At 35.1% G+C, this 21,540-nt stretch overlaps 1 protein-coding gene across 7 annotated transcripts in view; it reads right to left on the reverse strand.

Moving 5' to 3' along the window:
- BIRC6 (baculoviral IAP repeat containing 6) overlaps positions 1–21,540 on the reverse strand; it is a 224,931-nt gene that overhangs the window by 48,100 nt on the left and 155,291 nt on the right. For all 7 annotated transcript variants that reach the window (XR_007462427.1, XM_049652325.1, XM_049652324.1 and 4 more), the window contains 7 exons: positions 20,944–21,111; positions 19,738–19,911; positions 18,438–18,634; positions 16,634–16,934; positions 12,812–13,029; positions 8,534–8,698; positions 7,473–7,641 (listed from right to left, as the gene is read on the reverse strand). Coding sequence is in view for 6 of the 7 variants with exons in the window: in XM_049652325.1 (XP_049508282.1) it covers positions 7,473–7,641; positions 8,534–8,698; positions 12,812–13,029; positions 16,634–16,934; positions 18,438–18,634; positions 19,738–19,911; positions 20,944–21,111 (1,392 nt within the window). In the remaining variant the exon portion in view is untranslated. The remainder of the gene's footprint in view (positions 1–7,472; positions 7,642–8,533; positions 8,699–12,811; positions 13,030–16,633; positions 16,935–18,437; positions 18,635–19,737; positions 19,912–20,943; positions 21,112–21,540) is intronic.

Raw genomic sequence — 21,540 nt, forward strand, 5'->3', positions numbered from 1 at the left:
TCTCTCTCTCTCTCTCTCTCTCTCTCTCTCTCTCTCTCTCTCTCTCTCCCCCCAAAGCCCCCTACCGTCCCTTCCCTGTTCTTGCACGCATGTGCTTGCTCTAATAAACTTAAAAAAATATTTTTTTAGAAAGTTACTTGCAAATGAAAATTACTAAAAGGGTATCTTAAGTGAGCACACAGCATGAAGACTATTTGTCCATTAACAAACAATTAGAAGGTGTTTTACTGCATAGCTATGAATTTGATATAAGTAACACTATCATATATAAGTGCTATAACAGAAACATCAATGGACTTCATACAAATACTTTGATAAAAGTAACTTTTGCATATAATAATTCATACACAATATTTCCTCTCCCTTGCAGTTTTCCAATTATTTAATTTATTGAATTCATACTCCTCAACTGAGCCTTAGCCAACAAATTATTTTGGGGATTCATGTCAACCCTAGAAATGCTGAATGCTGGCTTAAGTCGGCAGTTAAGCCAGCCAGTAGACAAAAAGAATGAAATACAGAGAAACCCACATCAAAGTATCAAAGATTTTTGGCATAGGATCAAAGTATGTATGTTTCTTACACAAGTCAGGAAGGGCTCTACGCAGCTGGAAGGGCATTCTGCTGGGGAAATATGTATGTATATGATATATTTTATAGTTTCTCAATGTAAACCTAATTAATTTGATTGTTTTAGTCAATTCCTTTTTTATGGCGTCTTTAAAAAAAGTATTCTAAATTTGTTATATAAACATCCAGTTTGTGTAATATTGAATTATGTAATGGCAATAGAGGCATAAATAAATTTGGAAACAAACACAACTTTTAACAGGTTTACAATTTAACTATTGAGAACAGAAATATACATATACAAGTTGAGTTGTTTATAAAAGAACTAGAGAGTTATGTTTAATTGGCAAGTGGTTAGGTGGATTCATTAAGAAAGTTTATACTATAACAGCACTACAACGTGAGAAGTGAAAATATAAGCATTAGGTACACTGGCAACTAACAGGAAGGAAGGATCGCTTTACTGTGGTTGATCAAGTAAGGTATCTCTGCAGTGTTGCAGATATTTTATCCTTACAAACCGGTACAAATCAAATCAGTTGGGAATCCATTTAAAGTTTAATTAAAGCAACCCCATCTCCCCCTTTACAATTACCAGTACAATTATTTAACAGAGAGAGTGATGTATTCTACACCAAAGATATTTGCATATAGGATGCCTCTGACAAAGATGAGAATTCCAGATAAAGGGAACTAACATTTGTTGATGAACGCTTATGTGCAAGACACACTGAGTGGACACTAACATGATCAAAATCTTGGCATTCTGTACTCTTTTACCAAGAATGAAATGGTAGAGGGGTGCTTGTGTGGCTCATTCAGTTAAGTGTCTGACTTCGGCTCAGGTCATGATCTTGCGGCTCGGGAGTTCGAGCCCTGCGTCGGGCTCTGTGCTGTCAGCTCAGCCTGGAGCCTGCTTCAGATTCTGTGTCTCCCTCTCTCTCTGCCCTTCCTCTGCTTGCATACACTCTCTTTCTCTCAAAAAATAAGCAAACATTAGAAAAAATTAAAAGAAAAAAAAAGAATGAAACGGTAGACAGGTCCTGAAAGTATCTTGTTTTTGTAGAAAATAGATACACTAAATATAGGCAAGCATTCCAGATTTTATTTTGTACTCCTCAGCTAATTTTCAAGAAAACTAGGGCCATATTATAACAGTTTGGGATTAAAAACCAAATGGCATACAATTCTACTTAGCAGAAGTATCTTAAAATTTTTACCCCTTTCTGACAGACTGTTTATTAAAAGAGTGCAAAGAAATGGCATACACAACTCAAAAGCTTCAAGTAAACTATTACAAAGAAAACTGTAAATAAGGATATAAAGTTAAGTATTATGTGTCATAATGGCTCAATAATTTCTACTTATTTGTTCTCAGGCAAGTTGTATCAACAAAGTAACTTTTTACAAATGATAAAATTGCATACTTTCTATTGATAAACTATTATCTTTTCTCGGTACAACACTAATGTAATATTCAAGCTCTTAAAGAACAATAGGCCCTCCTGAATTTACTGCCCTGAAGACCAGAAAGATGGATGGGGAAAAAAGGAAAGAAAAAAAAAGGAAAGATGGGTACACTTCCAATTGTACATTTACTTTGAATTAACTTTATAGTAATAACTTTGGGTTTTAAAAATATAGTCATATTTAAATTAAGACATTTGCTATAACAAGAAAATTAACTTTATTTTCAACTAGTATACTCATGAGATTAAACTTAAATCCTCACTTTCTGAGAAATATAACAAAAGATAAGACACGATAAGAACCTCAACACATAACTCCAGTGTGAGGAAAATCAGATACTTTAATACAGCTTACACTAATGGGTTTTGTTCCACTATAGGTAGTTATGGAACCAGCAAACCAACGCTGTGAAAATGACAAAATTTTCGTATTAGTATATACCATCACTTAGCTAAGACAAACAGCCAAACTGGTACCTTATAATGTTCCCAAAAGAAAGTCCTGTACTTGTTTTCTCATTTCTACCTTCTTCTAACCTATCATGTTTATTCATTTCTCTTTTCCATACTGAAAAATCCACTTATGGCTTTCCTTCAGATTTGAAAATTTTTGAGTTTGGTAATAGCCAGATTACTGCTAAAGAGTTAAACCCGGGCAACTGACTAAATGTCTCTGGATTTCATTTTTCTCATTTGTCCTTTCCTAGTCTGTATATTGGCAGGGAATGAACAGGAAAACTCAAGTTTCCCTTTCTGAAATTGTATTTACCTCCATGCTATGAAACCAGCACTAAAATGGTACAGATTTTATAATACTGATAAAGGATTTTTTTTTTTTTTTACAGAGAGAGAAAAAAGAGTATGAGCAGGAGAGGGATGGGGGAGGGGGGAGGAAAAGGGGGGAGGGAGGGAGGGAGACAGAGAGAGAATATGAATCTTAAGCAGGCTTAACGCTCAGTGCAGAGCCTGATGTAGGGCTAAACCCTATGACCCTGGGATCATGACCTGAGCTAAAGTGAAGAGTCAGATGTATAACCAATGGAGCCACCCAGGCATCCCTGATAAAGGCTTTTGTTCCATTACATAAGTGGCAAGTAAGTTAACATTCTCAGTGATGTTTTCTGAAAATAGGAGAATGTCATTTCCCAAAATGGTATCAAGATGAGGTGAGGGTGAGGTACCTTAAAGGAACATTCTACATTCATACTTTTTTTTTTTTAAACCAAATATTGCTAGCAATGAAACAGGATCTCCATCTAGTGGCCAGTAGGGTAACTGCATGCTTACTGAATAGCATAGTTAACCGTGGCTTGAGGAAAAAAATCCTTGTTTACAAGGCAGCTTTCAAAATAACATGGCTATAACAAATAGAATGTTGACAAAGAAAAGTTAAAATGAACACATTCTTTATACAAGGATTTTCCTATCTACCTAACTACTTTCTCTAACGGTTTTTACCATTCCTATGAAAACTGATACTTGAGTTCAAACATGTAATTCACTTATTTGTTTCAATTACCCACCTTCAGCTCTGGCTTCAAATTTACTGTTTTATAATTTTTCCAGCAACTCTCTTGGTTACATACTAAGCTTACTGAATTAAATTCTTTCAAGAAAAATTTAAAAATACATACACAATACTGTTTTGATACATATAGTTGGCCAACAGAGAGGTATATTACTGGGTTAATCTAATGTACAAAAGCAAGTAAGAACACTAATATATTTCTTTATTTTATTAGCATAAAAAGAACTATTATTTAAGCTTCAAATATACATATCTATTTTAAATAACTGAAATCATCCCATAATATCTGAGAAATCTGATCACCAAACCAAACACTTCAAAAATTTTGCCATTCTTTCACTTATAAACAGGCTTCTACTTTTTGTGCCCCACCCATTTTCAGGCCAACAGAGAAAGACCAATATATGAAAAGTGTATAGTAACAAAACTACTCTTAGGTTACTAAAAATTCCTCCTGGGGGGAGCCTAGGTGGCTCACTCAGTTAAGCATCTGACTTCAGCTCAGGTAATAATCTCACGGTTCATGAGTTTGAGCCCTGCATCAGGCTCTGCACTGCCGGCTCAGAGCCTGGAGCCTGCTTTGGATTCTCTGTCTCCCTCTCCCTCTCCCTCCCCGTGTCTCTCTCCACCCACCCCCCTGCTTGCATACACACGTGTGCGCATGCTTGCTCGCTCTCTCTCAAAAATAAATAAAACACTAAACATACACATTCATAAGCGTATCCAGTAATTTTTAAATTTTACAAATCAATATAAAAATAACACACTGGATAAATAATACAAAGCCATATTATGCTACAAGTTAAAGTGTTGTTTGAGAATCACTTATTGTAAATATAACAGATGTAATGACTAAACATAATCAGTACCTATCTCTGGAGAATGGGATCAGTGTCTCAGTTACAGAACTGTTAGAAGGTCAGTAACGGAAAAAAGGGTGTCCTTTTCTCCAAGGAATCAGTATGCACTCTTTATGCTGGTAATGATTTTACAACGGACAGTACTCTCTTTTCACCTGTGATGCAAAGATGTTCACAGCTAAAGTGAAGATCAATTATTATGTGCAATTTCTGTTTATCAGTATGGCTAGCATATTGTTATTCACTTAAAATTTTTGGCCAATTTTTAAACTTCCACCAAAATAAAACAGACTTACAGATAACCTGCTACATAACAAGCCTTCTAATATGAGAACTTTAAGGCATTATTAAAAGACACAAGTAGACTCTGGTATTCATAGCACTCTTTAATAGTCATTAAGAAGAAAAGTTCAGAGATTTCAAAGTATCTAACTTATACATTAGGAGTCAGAAAAGAAGGACAAAAACGAGGTTGTAAAGGGGTAAGAAATCACATTCAATACTTAATGGCAGGCCAATGAAAGTACGGCATGAACTGCTGTATGTCTTGTCTTGCTCGCCTATTGTTTCCAAACATGTAACAGAAAGGAAATGTGTACTACTTTACCAGAGTTCTCAAGACAGCCTATTTCATTATGCTTGCTTGTGTTTTTGTATATTATCTGCTAGCGATGCAAGCAAACCATCCCTTGAATATAATGTCTCAAATGAAATTATTAGCACCTCTCCCACAAACACCAACAAATGGCCTGTAGTCTGTAAAAAATGTCAGTATTATGAAAGACAAAGCAAAGCTGGGAACGGTTTTTTACCCTATCCCACCACCCAAACTTGTCAATATTCTTTTTTTTTTTTTTTTTAAGTTTATTTATTTATTTTTGAGAGAGCAAGAGTGTGTGAGCAGGGGAGGAGCAGAGAGAGGGAGAGAGAATCCTAAGCAGGGCCCATGCTATCAGCACAGAGCCTAACTGGCTTGAGCTCATGAGCCGTGAGATCACAACCTGAGCCAAAATTAAGAGTCTGTTGCTTCACTGACTGAGCCACCCAGGCATCCCACCAAAAATAATGTTCTATAGGCAAGTGACAAAACTGGAAATTGGACCAGGTAATCTGTTCAGATTTTAAAATGCTACTTAAAAACTAACATTTTAAGCAAAATTAATGATCATATAAATAACATATTTACTGATATAATACTAAGGTATTTTTTTCCTGAAAATCAATTCATATTTAGAATATTCTAAATGAGCATACTTTTCTCACAATCTAAAGATCAGAATATATCCCAAACGTGACAGTAATTTTCTCTGATCATTTAAAACATCATTTAAAAGGTGTATTACCAAATCATCTGATCTACTTAACTAAGTCACTTTATAGCAATTAATTGATCTTAAAGTATTATTCCAAAATCATTTTTGTTACCACATTCAAATATAAATGTACCAATTCCAGTTATACCAATGGACAAGGTACCAGGTTCGAGCACATAATTCTAAAAGTAGGGCTAAAACAAAATCATTTTATAGGGAAAGAGTAAGTCATAAAGGAAAGGTCAAATTCTGATCTGTCACATTAAACTTCTAAAATAGTTCCAAGATACAGCATCTAAGTCTCCGTAATTGCATATGGTTAACAAAATCACAGTTTATTTATTAACATATATACTTACCAGAAAGTGCACCTTACATGAATACATTACTTTAAACAGTAAAAGTAGATAATACTGGATTTCCTTTTTGACCCTGATCCATAAACATAAAAGCTCAGTATTATACAAAGACTGAATTATAGAACAAGATAAATTTTAAAATTTTTGAGAGGATATACATTTTAAAAGTGAAAGGACTAATTAAATAATATTTTAATAATGTGGAAAGAGATAAAGAAAAACCTTATCCCACTCTACTCAATTTCTCTACACAACCCAATGTTAAATTTCAGTACCAATATCTAAAATAGTTAAGTGTTTATACCTCTAAATATTTTACTTAATCAAAAAAATACACTGTGTACCTGATAACTACTTTTTAAAAAAGACCAATTTAATGTATCAAACATGTCAATGTAAAAGAAAACTCAATCTAAATAATGTATCATCTCAATATTTTTATGAAGTTTAAGGCAGATTAGAGAACTGTGTTTAGAAGCCCAATAATCTCCATAATGGTAGAAAATAGAGGCAGTTACCCCTTTACAAATACAAGTAGCTTTTCCATCTCTAACCGTGCATTAAAAAGATTTATTCCCATCATTTTCCTCACCTGTTCTTCCTTAATAATCTAAGCAGATGTGTAAATGTCTATTTTCATAACAATATGATTAAAGAAAGGCATAGATAAGAAGAACAGATACTAAAAGTTCCTGGTGAAAGGGAAGCGATGTTAATTAACTTGTTTTTCTTGGCACTATCTTTAAACAAAACACATCCTTCTATTATTATTTAGGAAAAGAATACGTTTCTCAGAAGATACTTTCATAACTACTTATGAAATAAACTAGTTTCAATGATCAGCTGCACACTGGCAAAGTAAGTACCCACAGTACTTTTATTAGTGAATTTATGAAATTAGTAGTCTTATTATCAAGTACCTATGGGACTAAAATAATTTATACATGTCTTGAAATTACCATCATCTGAAATTTTATAGTGTTTGAGAAAAACATTAAAATTATTAAAATGCATAGAAGTTCAACCATATTTATATATAATATATAATATTTAGCTCAGAATATTATCAAGAAGCTACTAGCCTTTGCCCATTATTTTCAGTTATACATTATTTGTAAAAAAGTACATTCACAGGTTAAAACAAAGAGACAATGAAAACTTTGATTTTGTGTTTCAGGACAGATGACAACACAGGTAACCCAATTAGAATCCCCAAAAAACAACTAAGTGTTTCCACAATAATTTTTAAGAAATAAATCCGTTAATCTCATGCCTACAGATACTGGGGAAGGATAATACCAAATACTCCAACGGAACCTCATTATTTTAATAGATAATAAAGTAAACAAAGGACTAATGACAATGTGACTTACCCGAATCATTTCGTAGATAAGATGACATAGCTGGGATGAGACAAGACTGACTGAGAAGCTCCAGAAGTACAGAAGGAAGGGCGTTACTGTTCTGTACTCTACTCTCATGAGATGACTGAGCTTCCCCATTTACTGCTCCACTCACGGGATTTATGTAACTTGCAAGAACCTAAAAATAAAAATTAGAGGGTTTAAATTGGATTTTAGCTTCACATACTTTAAAAGCCCGCATTTTGTTAGATATTCAGTCTAAGTACCAAGAGTTTATATTTTCAAGTCAGTCAACGTCTTTGTTTCAAAAACAAGACTTGTTTCCCTCAGATTTTTCAAAAGAGAAGGGTGTGTTCTGCACAATGTTACACTGTATATAGCTAGACATACAGAAAAAAATCCACCTAACAAGACAAACTTAAAAAAATTAGCAACGATTCTTGTATTATTTATATTACTGAATAGATTCACTGTACAGTTTGACAGTGATCTTAGAATTTCGTACTAGAATGAGCCTGTCATTCTAGAATTATAGAAAATAATGCTCAAAAACTTGGCCCATTTTAGTCAATTAGTTGATGCAGGGACTAAAGCTATTATTTAAGCACCTGCCCTTCCCATTGGTGCTGTGGGACTTTCCATACTAGTGCAACTTGCCTGATTCTAGAAGAGTCCTAAAACAATGTGAGGAACGAATAAAAGAATAAATAAATAAATAAACATTTAAATATATATATTTAAAAAAGAGAGTCCAGATACAGCATTTTAGAAGAGAAGATGACTGGAAGAAGGTAGAAATGGTATATTTTCCAGTTATTGGATAATTTCGTCCTTGTCACTTTCCTCTCAGTGAAAAAGCTAATTGAGATGGAAGAAATTTAGAGTTACAAGGAGGGAAGAATAAATAATCTTTGTCCAGGGGTATTTAAATGTACTAAGAGCAAGGAGCATAATATATTTTATAACAGTAGCTGAGGATGAGTTGGATAGTCATCAATACTTAAAAATCAACACAAATATAAAAAAAAATTTAACTATTATCACCGACAATATCAACTTTGTAAATATACCTGCAGAAGACAGGTAACATGTTCCTCTTCCAGCCTCTGTTTAGTTAAGGCTTGTTCCACATCCCATCCAGAAGCCGTAGAACCTGTTCCAAAGCCAGTCCCTTTTGCCCAATACAGCTGTTGTTCTTCTGTTGATGTAGGGTTATGAGAGCTCGATACCTGTGGCTTATAACAAAAAATGAAAATTTCTTACTATTTGATTTTATTTAGCCTCACAAATATTTATAAGTATCAACATAAATAATTTAGCTGCTATAAGAGAACAGCTGAAGTCTCCTCAAAAAAGTAAACAAAGGATTAATTATGTGACCCAGCACTTTCATTCCTAGGTATATAACCAAAGAAATAAAAACTGACACTCAAACAAATACAGGTCCATGAGTTTTCATAGCAAGACTATTCATGATAGCCAAAAAGCCAAAACAGCACAAATGCCCACCATGAATGCATAAACAACTGTGATATATACATACATTAAAATTATTCAGCCATAAGAAGTAATGAAGTACTGATATATGCTACTTTGTAAATGAACGTCAAAAACATGCTATGTCAAAGATGACAGACACAAAAGGTAACATACTGTACACTTTTATTCATATGAAATACCCAGAGTAGGTAAATACAGAGAGATGGAACACATGGCAGCTGCCAGGGGTTAAGGGAAGGGGGAAAATGCTTATACTTAAGAATACATAAATACAGGGGCACCTGCGTGATTCAGTCAGTTAAGCGTCCGACTTTGGCTCAGGTCACAATCTCATGGTTTGTGAGTTTGAGCCCCGCATCGGGCTCTGTGCTGACAGCTCAGAGCCTGGAATCTGCTTTGGATTCTGTGTCTCCTTCCCTCTCTGACCCTCCCCTGCTTGTGCATTAATATTTAATAAATATTAAAAAAATCTTTTAAACAAAAACATATAAAAAATTTAAAATATCAGTAAAAGAGGGGATAAAGACTTATAGTCAATGACAAAATTAGATAAACAGTGAAAGGAATAGGTACATGAGCCAGCTCCCTTAGGATGAATCTAGTTAAAGCATATCTTTAATTCTTTAACTGTGTCATATGTCTTTAATCGCAGTAAGATTCCTCATACTTCTAGAAGGAACAATTTTCAATTTCTTTCTTACTGAGAATGTGATGTGTAGAAAAAATCTTTTGGGAATAGGGGACATACTAAAAAAGTGAATGGTAGAGAGAGAAAAAATGACTTAGAACCACTGGTTTTATTAACATAACCTCAAACTCTGTAAAGGTCAATTCTTCATTATTATTTTTGTGCAATGTAAAATTAATTATATAACAAGAATCCTCTTTTTAAAGAATTTTCATTAAATATAATACACGATATACCCTCAAAACATTTGCAAGTATTGGTTTCAAGGGTAATTTAAAAATAATACCAATGCTTTACATTTCTTTTAATGAGGATATTCTAAAGAAGAATATTATATACAATGATACTTTCCAAAAACAGATCTGTAAAATAGTTTTATGGATCTATGACTGCAAATGTCATCTTTCATGTTTTATAAGATGAACTTAAAATAAATCACAATTTCATCACCATATAAAAGTACCTGTAGAATTAACATTATTGATAAACATTTATTTTTTAAAATTTGTAATATAAATAATAACATATGCATGAAAAAAAAAAAAAGTCAAGCTTAATGAACTCCAAAAACTTATTTAACCAGGCAGGCCAAGAATTACATCACTGCACATAAGAAATTGCCCCTATTCTATCTCCTATTTGTGAAACCTTCAATTCCTCCACAAAGTTAATTATAATCCCAATTTTTATACTCAATGCTTCCTTACCCTTCTTTATAATTTTACCACCTAAGCATGAAACTGTAGTCACTGAAGTTTCATTTTGTCTAATTATAAATGGAGTGATGCCGTATAAATTCCACTTTGTGTAGCACTTCAGTTGCGCTTGTGAAATTCATCACTGCTGTTACGTGTAGTTGGCTGCAGCTGTTTACTTTCATCACCTAATAGTATCCCATTATATAGTAGACTACAATTTGCTTATCTTTTACTGTCTCCACATTATTGTATCCATTCCAGTCATTTGTACTTTTCTGATAAAGAAACAGATCACCTTTCTCCATTTATTGGATATTTAGATACCCCCTCTTATGAAGTGCTCATTCTAGTCTTTCCTCTATTTTCCCATGAGGTTTTCTGCCTTTTCCTTTTGTAATTCTTGAAGCTCTCCCAAATATTCTGAATACAATTTCTTTATCAGATACACCCAAATATACTCTCCCATTTTATGACTTCTGTTTTCACTATCTTAATAGTGTTTCTGATGAAAAATAGTTCTTAATTTTAACATAATTGCTTTTTTCCAATGTTTTTCCCCTTATGGATTAGTGCTTTTTAAAAATTGTTTTTAAGAAATCTTAAAAAAAAATTTTTTTTTTTTAACATTTATTTATTTTTGAGAGACAGAGAGAGGCAGAGTATGAGCAAGGGAGGGGCAGAGAGAGAGAGGGAGACACAGAATTCGAAGCAGGCTGCAGGCTGCGACATGTCAGCACAGAGCCGGACGCCGGGCCTGAACTCACAAACCGCAAGATCATGACCTGAGCCAAAGTCGGATGCTCAACCGACTGAGCCACCCAGGCACCCCAGAAATCTTTGTGTACTCTAAGATCATAAAGGTATGAGCATATTTTTTCCATAAAAGGGTACTATTATATTTTGTATGTGTTACATACATTTATATCTATCATCCAGTTATAATTAATTTTTGCATATAGAGTTCATTAGGGTTTAAAGTTTAATTTTTGTTCCACAAGAATATTTAACTGACCCCACCATCATTTATTGATAAGATCGTATTTACCCCATCATGTTGTGCAGTTACTATTTTCATTTCAGGTAATCCTACATACAGGGATTTAAGTCTATTGTTTGCTGGGCTTCTATCTATCCTTGTACTAATACCACAGACTAATAACAAATTTTGATACATGATAGCATAAGCCTAATAAATACGTTCTTCTTTGAAACTGCCTTGGCTATTTTTGAGCCTCTGCCTTTCCCCCAAAAATGTTAGAATTGGCTTGTCAGATTCCTCCAAATTAAATCTGGAATGCCATCAAACACAAAGATCAATTTGATAAGAAATAATACTGGGGCACAGTCAGTTATGCATCCGACTCTGGATCTCACTCAGGTCATGATCTCACAGTTCATGAGTTCTAGCCCCGCATCGGGCTCTGCACTGGTGGCACAGAGCCTGCTTGGGATTTTGTCTCTCCTTCTCTCTGTCCCTCCCCTGCTTGCACTCTCTCTCAAAAAAAAAAAAAAAAAAAAAAAAAGTATCATTGAACTGTTATATTTTTTGTGCCCATGGAAATAAACAGGGGCACAGACCTCATTTTATTAAAGTCTAGTGTTTCTTTTAAAAAGTTCACGTATTTGGGGCCCCTGGGCGGCTCACTAGGTTGAGCATCCGACTTCAGGTCACGATCTCACCGTCCGTGGGTTCGAGCCCCGCGTCAGGCTCTATACTGACAGCTCAGAGCCTGGAGCCTGTTTCAGATTCTGTGTCTCCCTCTCTCTGACCCTCCCCCATTCATGCTCTGTCTCTCTCTGTCTCAAAAATAAATAAACGTTAAAAAAAAAAAAAAATTTAAAAAGTTCATGTATGAGTGTAAATGTCTTGCACATATTTTTTCAGATTCATTCACAGATACTTTCTCTTTTTGATGCTATTCTAAAAAATAGATTGAAAAAGCGTATCATATGCTTCTTGCTGGTATACAAAAGTAACTTATTTTTAAATACTGAACCTGGATACTGTATCCTAATTAAATTTACTTATAGCATTAATTATTTTAGAATTTTCTAAAAACATAATCAAATCATCTTGAAATAATCAGGTGGTTTTCTTTCTTCTTTCTTTTTCTCTTGTTTTACTCTTTAGCTAGAGGCACCAATTCAATAGTATGATTCTAAAGCTTGAGAAGGAAAAGGAAAAGAGATCACAGTATAAATTCAGCATACGCTGGTAAACGGGAAAGCTTCCTTAAGCTTTAAAATCTTTGTTTTTTAAGCAGATAGGTTAACCTATGGTTCCTCAAAGCACCCAATAAAGAAGAAAACACTTAGTTCATAGTTTCTCTTTCAAATATTGTTTAGGAACCAAAAAAGATGTACATGAGTCTCTGAAATATTATTTCAGAAAAAACCCTATTCTGTACTCGATGAATTTAATTTAACTTTCTCACAATCGAGGTAAGTAAAACTCAACCTACCTCTGCTTGATTGAGACTAGAGTTTGGAACTCGTGGGGCATGGTGGCTCAGGGCAGAGAGGCAGACAAGGATGAGGTGTAGTGCTCCAATTTCCAATGCCATCCGCCTCAGAAGCACACCATCATCAGTGGTCAAGGGTGTGGTGCTAAACAAGCTACGAAGGACATGGAAAGGAAGAGTTGGAAGCACATTGGCTGATGGAGATTGCAGAATATGACCTATATTAAAAAAAGAGAACTCGAAATTAAAAATATTTAAGAACACAATAAGGAACAATATTCAGGGTCACAAATTAATAGTGACAATGTAACAGAAAATTATGTCATTAAATTTATTAAAAAGCAATCCAAAGACCACAGAGTATCTTAAAATTTAGTGTCTAGAAAAACTCTTGAAGACATCATGAATGTAAACAAATAAAAGCTGAAATATATTCATAGAATAATTAATCATTATTGACTATGTCAAGACTATTATAAGTCAGAACTAAAACCTAACAACTAAAATAGAAGCATTAGAAGTTCCTTACAACAGTATAAAAGTAACCCGATTGCCCTGGGAGTAGTTTTAACCATGAACAGATAATGAAAGAGCAAAACTATTTTATTTGGTGTGTACATAATATAGTTTTCTACTATGTCTAGCTAGAATGTTAAATGCAAAAAAAAAAAAAAAGAAAAGAAAACAAAAACCACATATGAATGGTGGAAGAGAACCACTTCAGAAATGGGTATCAAAATTATACTTTTTAAAAAGTATGTATGTATGTTCACGAAAAAACAAGTATGTATGTATGTTCACGAAAAAAATGGCGTAAAGGTAATTTTCTGCTTAGGGTTACACCTACCATGTTGTAATGGACTACCCAAATACAATGGTTCTTACCTCTCTATCTACTTAAATTAAAAAATCAGATCAAATAGAGGCACCTGGGTGACTCAGTCACTTAAGCATCTGACTTCAGCTCAGGTCAGGATCTCACGGTGTTGTGAGTTTGAGCCCCCCATCAGGCTTGGTCCTGTCAGCATAGAGCCCACTTCGGATCCTCTGTCCCCCTCTCTGCCCCTCCCCTACTCGTCCGTAGGTGCGCATGTACGCGTGCCCTCTCTCTCAAAGAAATAAACATTAAAAAAAAATCAGTTCAAATAATTAAAAATTCCTGATCTACTAAAATAGGTATATACAATTTATATATGAAACTAAACAGGTAGGACTATACAGTATGTAGAAGCTGTAATTTGTTATTACAAAAATATTTAAAACAATATCACCATTTTCAAAGATTTATTTATTCATTCATTCATTCATTTATTTATTTATTTAGACAGAATGGGGGGAGACGGAGAGAGAAGATCCCAAGCAGGATCTGCACTGTCAGCACAGAGCCTGACACAGAGCTCGAACCCATAGGCTGTGAGATCATGACCTGAGCCAAAATCAAGAGTCAGACACTTCACTAACTAAGCCACCCAGATGCCCCAATAATATCACCATTTTTGAAGAATTCCATCAAATATGAAAATACATAGAGAAGTAGGTGCTTTATTTGGTAAAGTATATACTTTTAATATTCAATAGTTTGAAATTCATACATTTTTATTAAATATACTTTGTGGTGAGGATTTAATATTCTAAGTGGTATGTAACAGAATTCACCTCCAATCAAAACCATATGATTTTATTTTTTTAAATTTTTTCAATATATGAAATTGTCAAATTGGTTTCTATACAACACCCAGTGCTCATCTCAAAAGGTGCCCTCCTCAATACCCATCACCCACCCTCCCCTCCCTCCCACCCCCCATCAACCCTCAGTTTGTTCTCAGTTTTTAACAGTCTCGTATGCTTTGGCTCTCTTCCACTCTAACCTCTTTTTTTTTTTTTCCTTCCCCTCCCCCATGGGTTTCTGTTAAGTTTCTCAGGATCCACATAAGAGTGAAACCATATGGTATCTGTCTTTCTCTGTATGGCTTATTTCACTTAGCATCACACTCTCCAGTTCCATCCACGTTGCTACAAAGGGCCATATTTCATTCTTTCTCATTGCCACGTAGTACTCCATTGTGTATATAAACCACAATTTCTTTATCCACTCATCAGTTGATGGACATTTAGGCTCTTTCCATAATTGGGCTACTGTTGAGAGTGCTGTTATAAACATTGGGGTACAAGTGCCCCTATGCATCAGTACTCCTGTATCCCTTGGGTAAATTCCTAGCAGTGCTATTGCTGGGTCATAGGGTAGGTCTATTTTTAATTTTCTGAGGAACCTCCACACTGTTTTCCAGAGTGGCTGCACCAGTTTGCATTCCCACCAACAGTGCGCAAGAGGGTTCCCGTTTCTCCACACCCTCTGCAGCATCTATAGTCTCCTGATTTGTTCATTTTGGCCACTCTGCAAAACCATATGATTTTAAAATAAAGAACAATTAGGGGCGCCTGGGTGGCTCAGTCGGTTAAGCAGCTGACTTCGCCTCAGATCATGATCTCACAGTTCACGAGTTCCAGCCATGCTCTGGCTCTGTGCTGACAGCTCAGAGCCTGGAGCCTGCTTCAGATTCCTCTCTCCCTCTCTGCCTGTCCCCTACTTGCACTCTGTCTGTCTCTCAAAAACAATACATCAAAAAAAAGTTTTTAAATAAAGAACAATTATTAATTTCCAAATGGAATGGTCATTAACTGAAGAATCACAGGTAAACCAATAGAAAATCTACTTGCTAGGCTATCCTACATTATGACTTTCCTTTAATGTTTCCTTATATTAAATAAAACTGTCGGCCCAATGGAAACAATCACCATAGCTTTCTATTATTATTTTGTAATATTATATTACAAGATAATTGTCATGTAATGTTATTTTCCACATTCTTTTCACTTTAGTCTAAATATTGCTTCCAGATTCACTTTCTTAAAAAAGATCATCATATCATAACTTGGTTCATATATTTTAATAAATCTTCATTACTATTTAGAATAAAATTTGAAGTTTAAAAAAAATTTTTTTTAATGTTTATTTGAGACAGAGAGAGAGAGAGAGAGAGAGAGAGAGAGAGAGAGAAACTGTGAGTGGGCAAGGGGCAGACAGAGAGGGAGGTACAAAATCCAAAGCAGGCTCCCAGCTCTGAGCTGTCAGAACAGAGCCTGATGCAGGGCTTGAATCCATTAACTCCAAGATCATGATCTGAGCTGAAGTAGGACGCTTAACCAACTGAGCCACCCAGGCACCCTAAAACCTGAAGTTCTTACTAAGACTTTCCATGATCTATTATCAATAATAATAGCTTTTAAAATGAGCACTCAGTGTTGTTTCTTATGTAAATTTTCATCAGCCAACTTATCCTCTCTCATATGATGTGGGCACACAAACACTGCTCAAATCATCTTTCTAGCTCATTTCAGCCTAAATAGATGCTATCCTTCAACACCCTACTAAAAACTAACATACCACTTTTTCACATAGCTGGGTAGTAAGGAAACAGTCTCATAACTGTGAGCCTTCACAAGACTGTGCTTGCAAGGCATTTGTAACTTAAGTCTACACTTACATATACTGCTTGTTGCTATTACTGGAAAACAGGAGAACATTAGCTACGTGAGGGCAGGATCTAAATATCTGCTTCATCTTTAAATGCCTCCAATGATGCCCAGCAGTTTGTAAACAGTGAATACGTTTTGAATGAATAAAGAAATGAAAATAAAGATTCTTTAGGACTTACTATGTGTATCATTAGAATGAAACTACCGACAATAAATCTAGTAGCAGGCACTGATCTGAGTAACTTTTATGCACTCTAGAATTCATTAATAATTCTAAACACTTACTTCCTTCTCCATCATCTGTCACTCCCAATACCAGTCGAAGAAGGCACTGGGCATGTTTTCTCTCTTTCAGTAGCACTTCAGCATAGCCCGGAAGACGAAGAAATAATCCAAAAGCGGCCAAAGAATGGGCAGGTATGGGAGACATGGTCTGCACTGCTGACTTGATAGGTGGAGGTTCAGCTGCAATGGTTTCTGGTGCTTCATAAACTAATTCCCCTGATTGTTCAATGGTCACCCATTCGAACTGATCACTATCTTTTGGCTTTTCCTGAGTGGTAGAAGTTACAACTGGAGCACTTACCTAAAGAAAAAGAAATTTTTTGTCTGGCCATATGTGTGTTTCAACATCAGGTTCAAATTAAAGACCTGACTTTAAATGATCTCTATAAAATACAGAAATAAAATATAGGAATAAAAGGATCAATAATGGGGCCTCTTTTTACAAAGTTTCCAAAAATCAGGAATTAAACGATGTCATGAGTATGGTGGGATCTGCCAAATATCTTTACTTTAAAGTTAGATACATATATACATACATTTGTTTATAAATAAAGTTACCATTTTATCTTTTGTAATTAGTCAAAAGAGTATGTAGACAGAGTCTTTGAGGCTATATAAATATCTTGTTTCTTTCTCACCAAACTTCGAACAATCAGCATTTTTAAATTCTTGCCTGAAATAATAATTACTACAGTGGTAGCTAAATGGTGGCTTTCTATCATTCCTTCTACATTTATTAGTCAGCCAGAACTGTGAGTAAAAACGTTCCCATCTTCTCCACCTATTTACTCATTCATTTGTTAATCTACCTGAGAATGGAACTAGGGTCTTTGCAGATGCAATCAAATTAAGATGACATCATACTGGATCAGAGTGGACCCTAAATCAATGGCAAGTGTCCTTATGAGGAGAGGGAGACACAGAGACACCAGATAGACACAAGAAAGATGGCCAAGTGAAAATGTAGGCAGAAATTGGAGTAATGCAGCCACAAGCCAACAAATCCCAAGGGCCAGCAAGCAGCAGAGCCTAAGAAGAGACAAGGATGGTTCTTCCCCAGAGCCTGCACAGGGACCATGGGTCTGGAGACAACTTAGTTTCAGACTTACAGCTTCTTACAACGTCAAAGAATAAGTTTCTGTTGTTTTAGGCCATCCAGCTGATGGTACTTTGTTACAGCAGCTCCAGGAAACTAATATATATTCTTAGGACATGAAATTAGAGAATAATTCCCCTACTTCATTCAGTAAATATCCAGTGCTTTGTATTTACAACTTTCTATGTGCCACACTCCCCCTTATTAACAGAGGAGCACCGAAAGCACATCAATAAGCTCATCAGTAACAGCAACATTAATTAACAGTAAAGAGGTTAAAGCAGTTATGTTTTTAAAACTGCCTGAAATGGAAATGGTACCTAAAACAGGAAAAAAGTTAAGCAGTATCTGGGTAGCAGTATACACTACTGCCTTACTCTCCCATTTCCAGTAACATCTATAATTAATATCAAGCCTCAAGAAGCACAGAAATAAAAATATTACAGCATGATGACCATAAAATCAAGGAAAATGCTGCAGTGTAATGAGTCTGGCAAATGTACTTGGTCTTCAGCATTTCTTCGGTACCAACAAATTCTCACAAAGCTCTCTGTACAGACTGACCTGTGAAAGATTTATAGGATGCTCGAAGACTGTAAGGGAAAGGGTACCCCCCAAAAGTTAACACAAGTAAGTATTTTTAAAAAGCAAAAAAAGAACAAAGGGCTTTGCCATGGAATTATATATTCAGTTAGGAATTTATCTTACTTGTTGAATTACTTCTGGATATAGCATCGGTAGTCGTTCTGCAATAAGAGCCAGTCCACCCATTCCTGCAAAAACTTGTAATGGTGACTGGATGGGACAGGTTTCAAGTAAAGATTCATCCAATACTCCATCCATACATTCATCACTTGGAGTGAGAGCCTCATCTTCTGGACAGCTACCAAGTAAGTCTCCATGATCTAGAAAGTAAATTACAAATAACAGGTAAAAAAAGGTCTGTTTTTATAATAATTTTTCATGTACAAGGATATTATTGTCACCTCTCTACTCAACAAAACAGCATCAGTATGTTACTCAGAAAGAGCTTTAAGGCTGGATACTATAATAATCTTTAAATGACTTCTGACGCTGCCTCTTAACAGTCCTGCTACTCAAAGCAGGATCACTGGAAAGTGAACATTGGCATCATCTAGTAAAAGCTTTTGAAATATAGACTTTCAGGTCCCACCCTGGACCTACTGAGTAAGAATATGCATTTTAACAATGTTCTGTAGGTAACTTATAATCAGTCATACTGAAGTTTGAGAAGTACTGTCCTTTAGGGCATATTATAAGCATATTCTATGTAAAAATAAGTCAGTTTGCAGAGATTCAAAGCAAATACTAATATATGTACATCATGTTCTGAAGTATCCCATTAAGAAAAACTGAATACTAACAGACTTCCCACAATGAAAACTAAAAGTTATACCATATTGGTTAACTCTGAATCACTCACAAAGGAAAACCAAAAGATTAGTATGTTTACAAATGATCAGACTGTATAAATACTAAAAACCCAACTACATAAAAACAAATAATCTTGCTGAAAACTAAGCAAAGGCAATATTCTAAGATTTACTAAAGAATGCAAAATGCTAGAGGCACCTGGGTGACTCAGTAGGTCATGATCTCATGGTTCGTGGGTTCAAGCTCCGTGTTGTTAGGGCAGAGCCTGCTTGGGATTCTTTCTTTCCCTCTATGCCCACTCCCCACCCCACTGGTGCTCACTCGCTCTCCAAATAAATAAACTCCAAAAAAATGCTTAAAAAAAAAAAAAAAAAGAATGCAAGAGGCAAATAATAAATCAAAGCATATGTGCTCATAAAGTGATGCTGTAAGAAAAATTAAGATTAATTTTCAGTGAAAACAATAGCAATTTATTATGTTTACAAATCAAGTCAGTCATAAAGAACAAGACCTCATTAACTTGACAGAATAAAAACAAAGGTAAATGAAGTCATGAGCTAGAGAAATCCCTACTTCTCAGATCACAGACTGTAAGGGATCATCATATACATACCTTTTTCAGGATGTAACCTTTTAAAAGAATCTGTTTTTGACAGACTTGGGTCTGTGATAACTCTAGATCCCAATTTAACAGTCAGATCTATTGAGCGGTAACCTTGAGGAAGTTTTCGGTCATACAGGAGAGTTAAAAGTTGGGCAAGCGTCATTTCAGCTGGTAATGGCTGGCCTAAAAATGACATAACTAAGTTAAACCTGGAATCCAAGAGGGAAATATTTACTTGGTTTGATTAAGTCAATTAGTTACTTTTTTACTGAACTATATGTACAGCGTCTGATTCTGACACCAGTTTAAAAACAATTTGAAATTAGCACATGGAAAGTTTACAGAAATCTATTTCTGACACATATGTCAGAAATTCTGACACAGAACAATAATGTCTGTAGAAAGTGTTAGTCACAAACCAAATCCCACCAAGATCTCATGAGATACAGCAAGATACAAAGAAACAAACATTCCTAGCCATCAGGGGTTGGCAAAATCTTCTTCCTGAAGGACCAGATGATAAATATTTTCATCTACGAAGACCATACAGTCTCTGCTGCAACCACTACCGCTACCACTGTGACATGAAAACAGCTATGGGCAACGCACAAATAAATGGGCACAGCTGTTATTTCCATAAAACTTTTTTATATCCAGTCTACTGGCCATAGTTTGTTGATCTCTGCAATAAATCAGTAACATAAAGGTAAGAAGGAAAAGATGGCTAAGAAGGAATAGTTGGCAATTGGATTTTAAGAATAAAGCACAAAAATGGAGACAAATTGGGTATCACCTTGACCAAGAGGAAGTATACTGGTCAAAGATTATGTTTTAGCTAGAGAGAAAATACTGCTTAACTCTCAGTGGTACATGAATGACTTCTACTACCATAACGAGTTCTTCAAAATCTGCCTCACGCTCCTTCCTACATAACTTTTTATGACCTCTTTAAAACGTTAGTTTTACTGATATTATAGCACACTGACAGCAAAATTTAAGACAACAGTAAAGTATAAATATGCAACATTATAATGTTAAAAAGAGCATGTAAAAGGTTACCTCTTCTTTTCTTCTCATTTTTCTTAGAGGGAGCTGTATGGACAAAGTCTCACTAACTCATGTACCTCATCAAGAGCACTTGATTAAACAGGAGTCTGAGTATGGTGATTACATGTCTTTATAATTTTTTGTATTTTTCAATATTGTGAACATTACCTGCCAAGAGTTTGTGGAACAGGTGAAACACTGGGACAGTAATTATTTTGTTGGCAGCCTCTGCTCCTGAAGAAGCACTTCCTATTTTATCAGGAATTGTCCTCCCTCTCCTGGATGGTGGACGTGGTGGTGTAGCTGACACAGCCCGTTTGGATTGGGATTTCAGCCCTAAAAGAATCAGGAAGATTCTATATCAGTCAACACACAATGAAATAAAAGAGTATTTCTACAATATTTTTAAATAGCATCACATTCCTAACTAATGCCAAAAGGGAGAAACGTTTCTTCTGATTTTATATCTGATCTTCCAATTCTATTTGCCCTTCATGACATGCCATGAATTTTAGCTTCATGTTCGTAACTATTCTCCAAGAAAGTAAAAAATAACGCTAAATTCTATTGTTCTATTTCTCTGAGATAGAAATAAAATCCATTATCTCCTATTTGAAGAGTAAAGTAATACAGACTAAGCTTTATCTTTTGAACTAAAATCACTTCATTTATGTTAAAAAATATATCCTCCAAAATTACCAGTTGTCTTGGTCATTTTGTCTTCCTCAATTACCTGATAGTACGAGTACAATTCTCTTGTGTACT

Source organism: Panthera uncia, assembly GCF_023721935.1.
Source record: "Panthera uncia isolate 11264 chromosome A3 unlocalized genomic scaffold, Puncia_PCG_1.0 HiC_scaffold_12, whole genome shotgun sequence".
Lineage (NCBI taxonomy): Eukaryota > Metazoa > Chordata > Mammalia > Carnivora > Felidae > Panthera > Panthera uncia.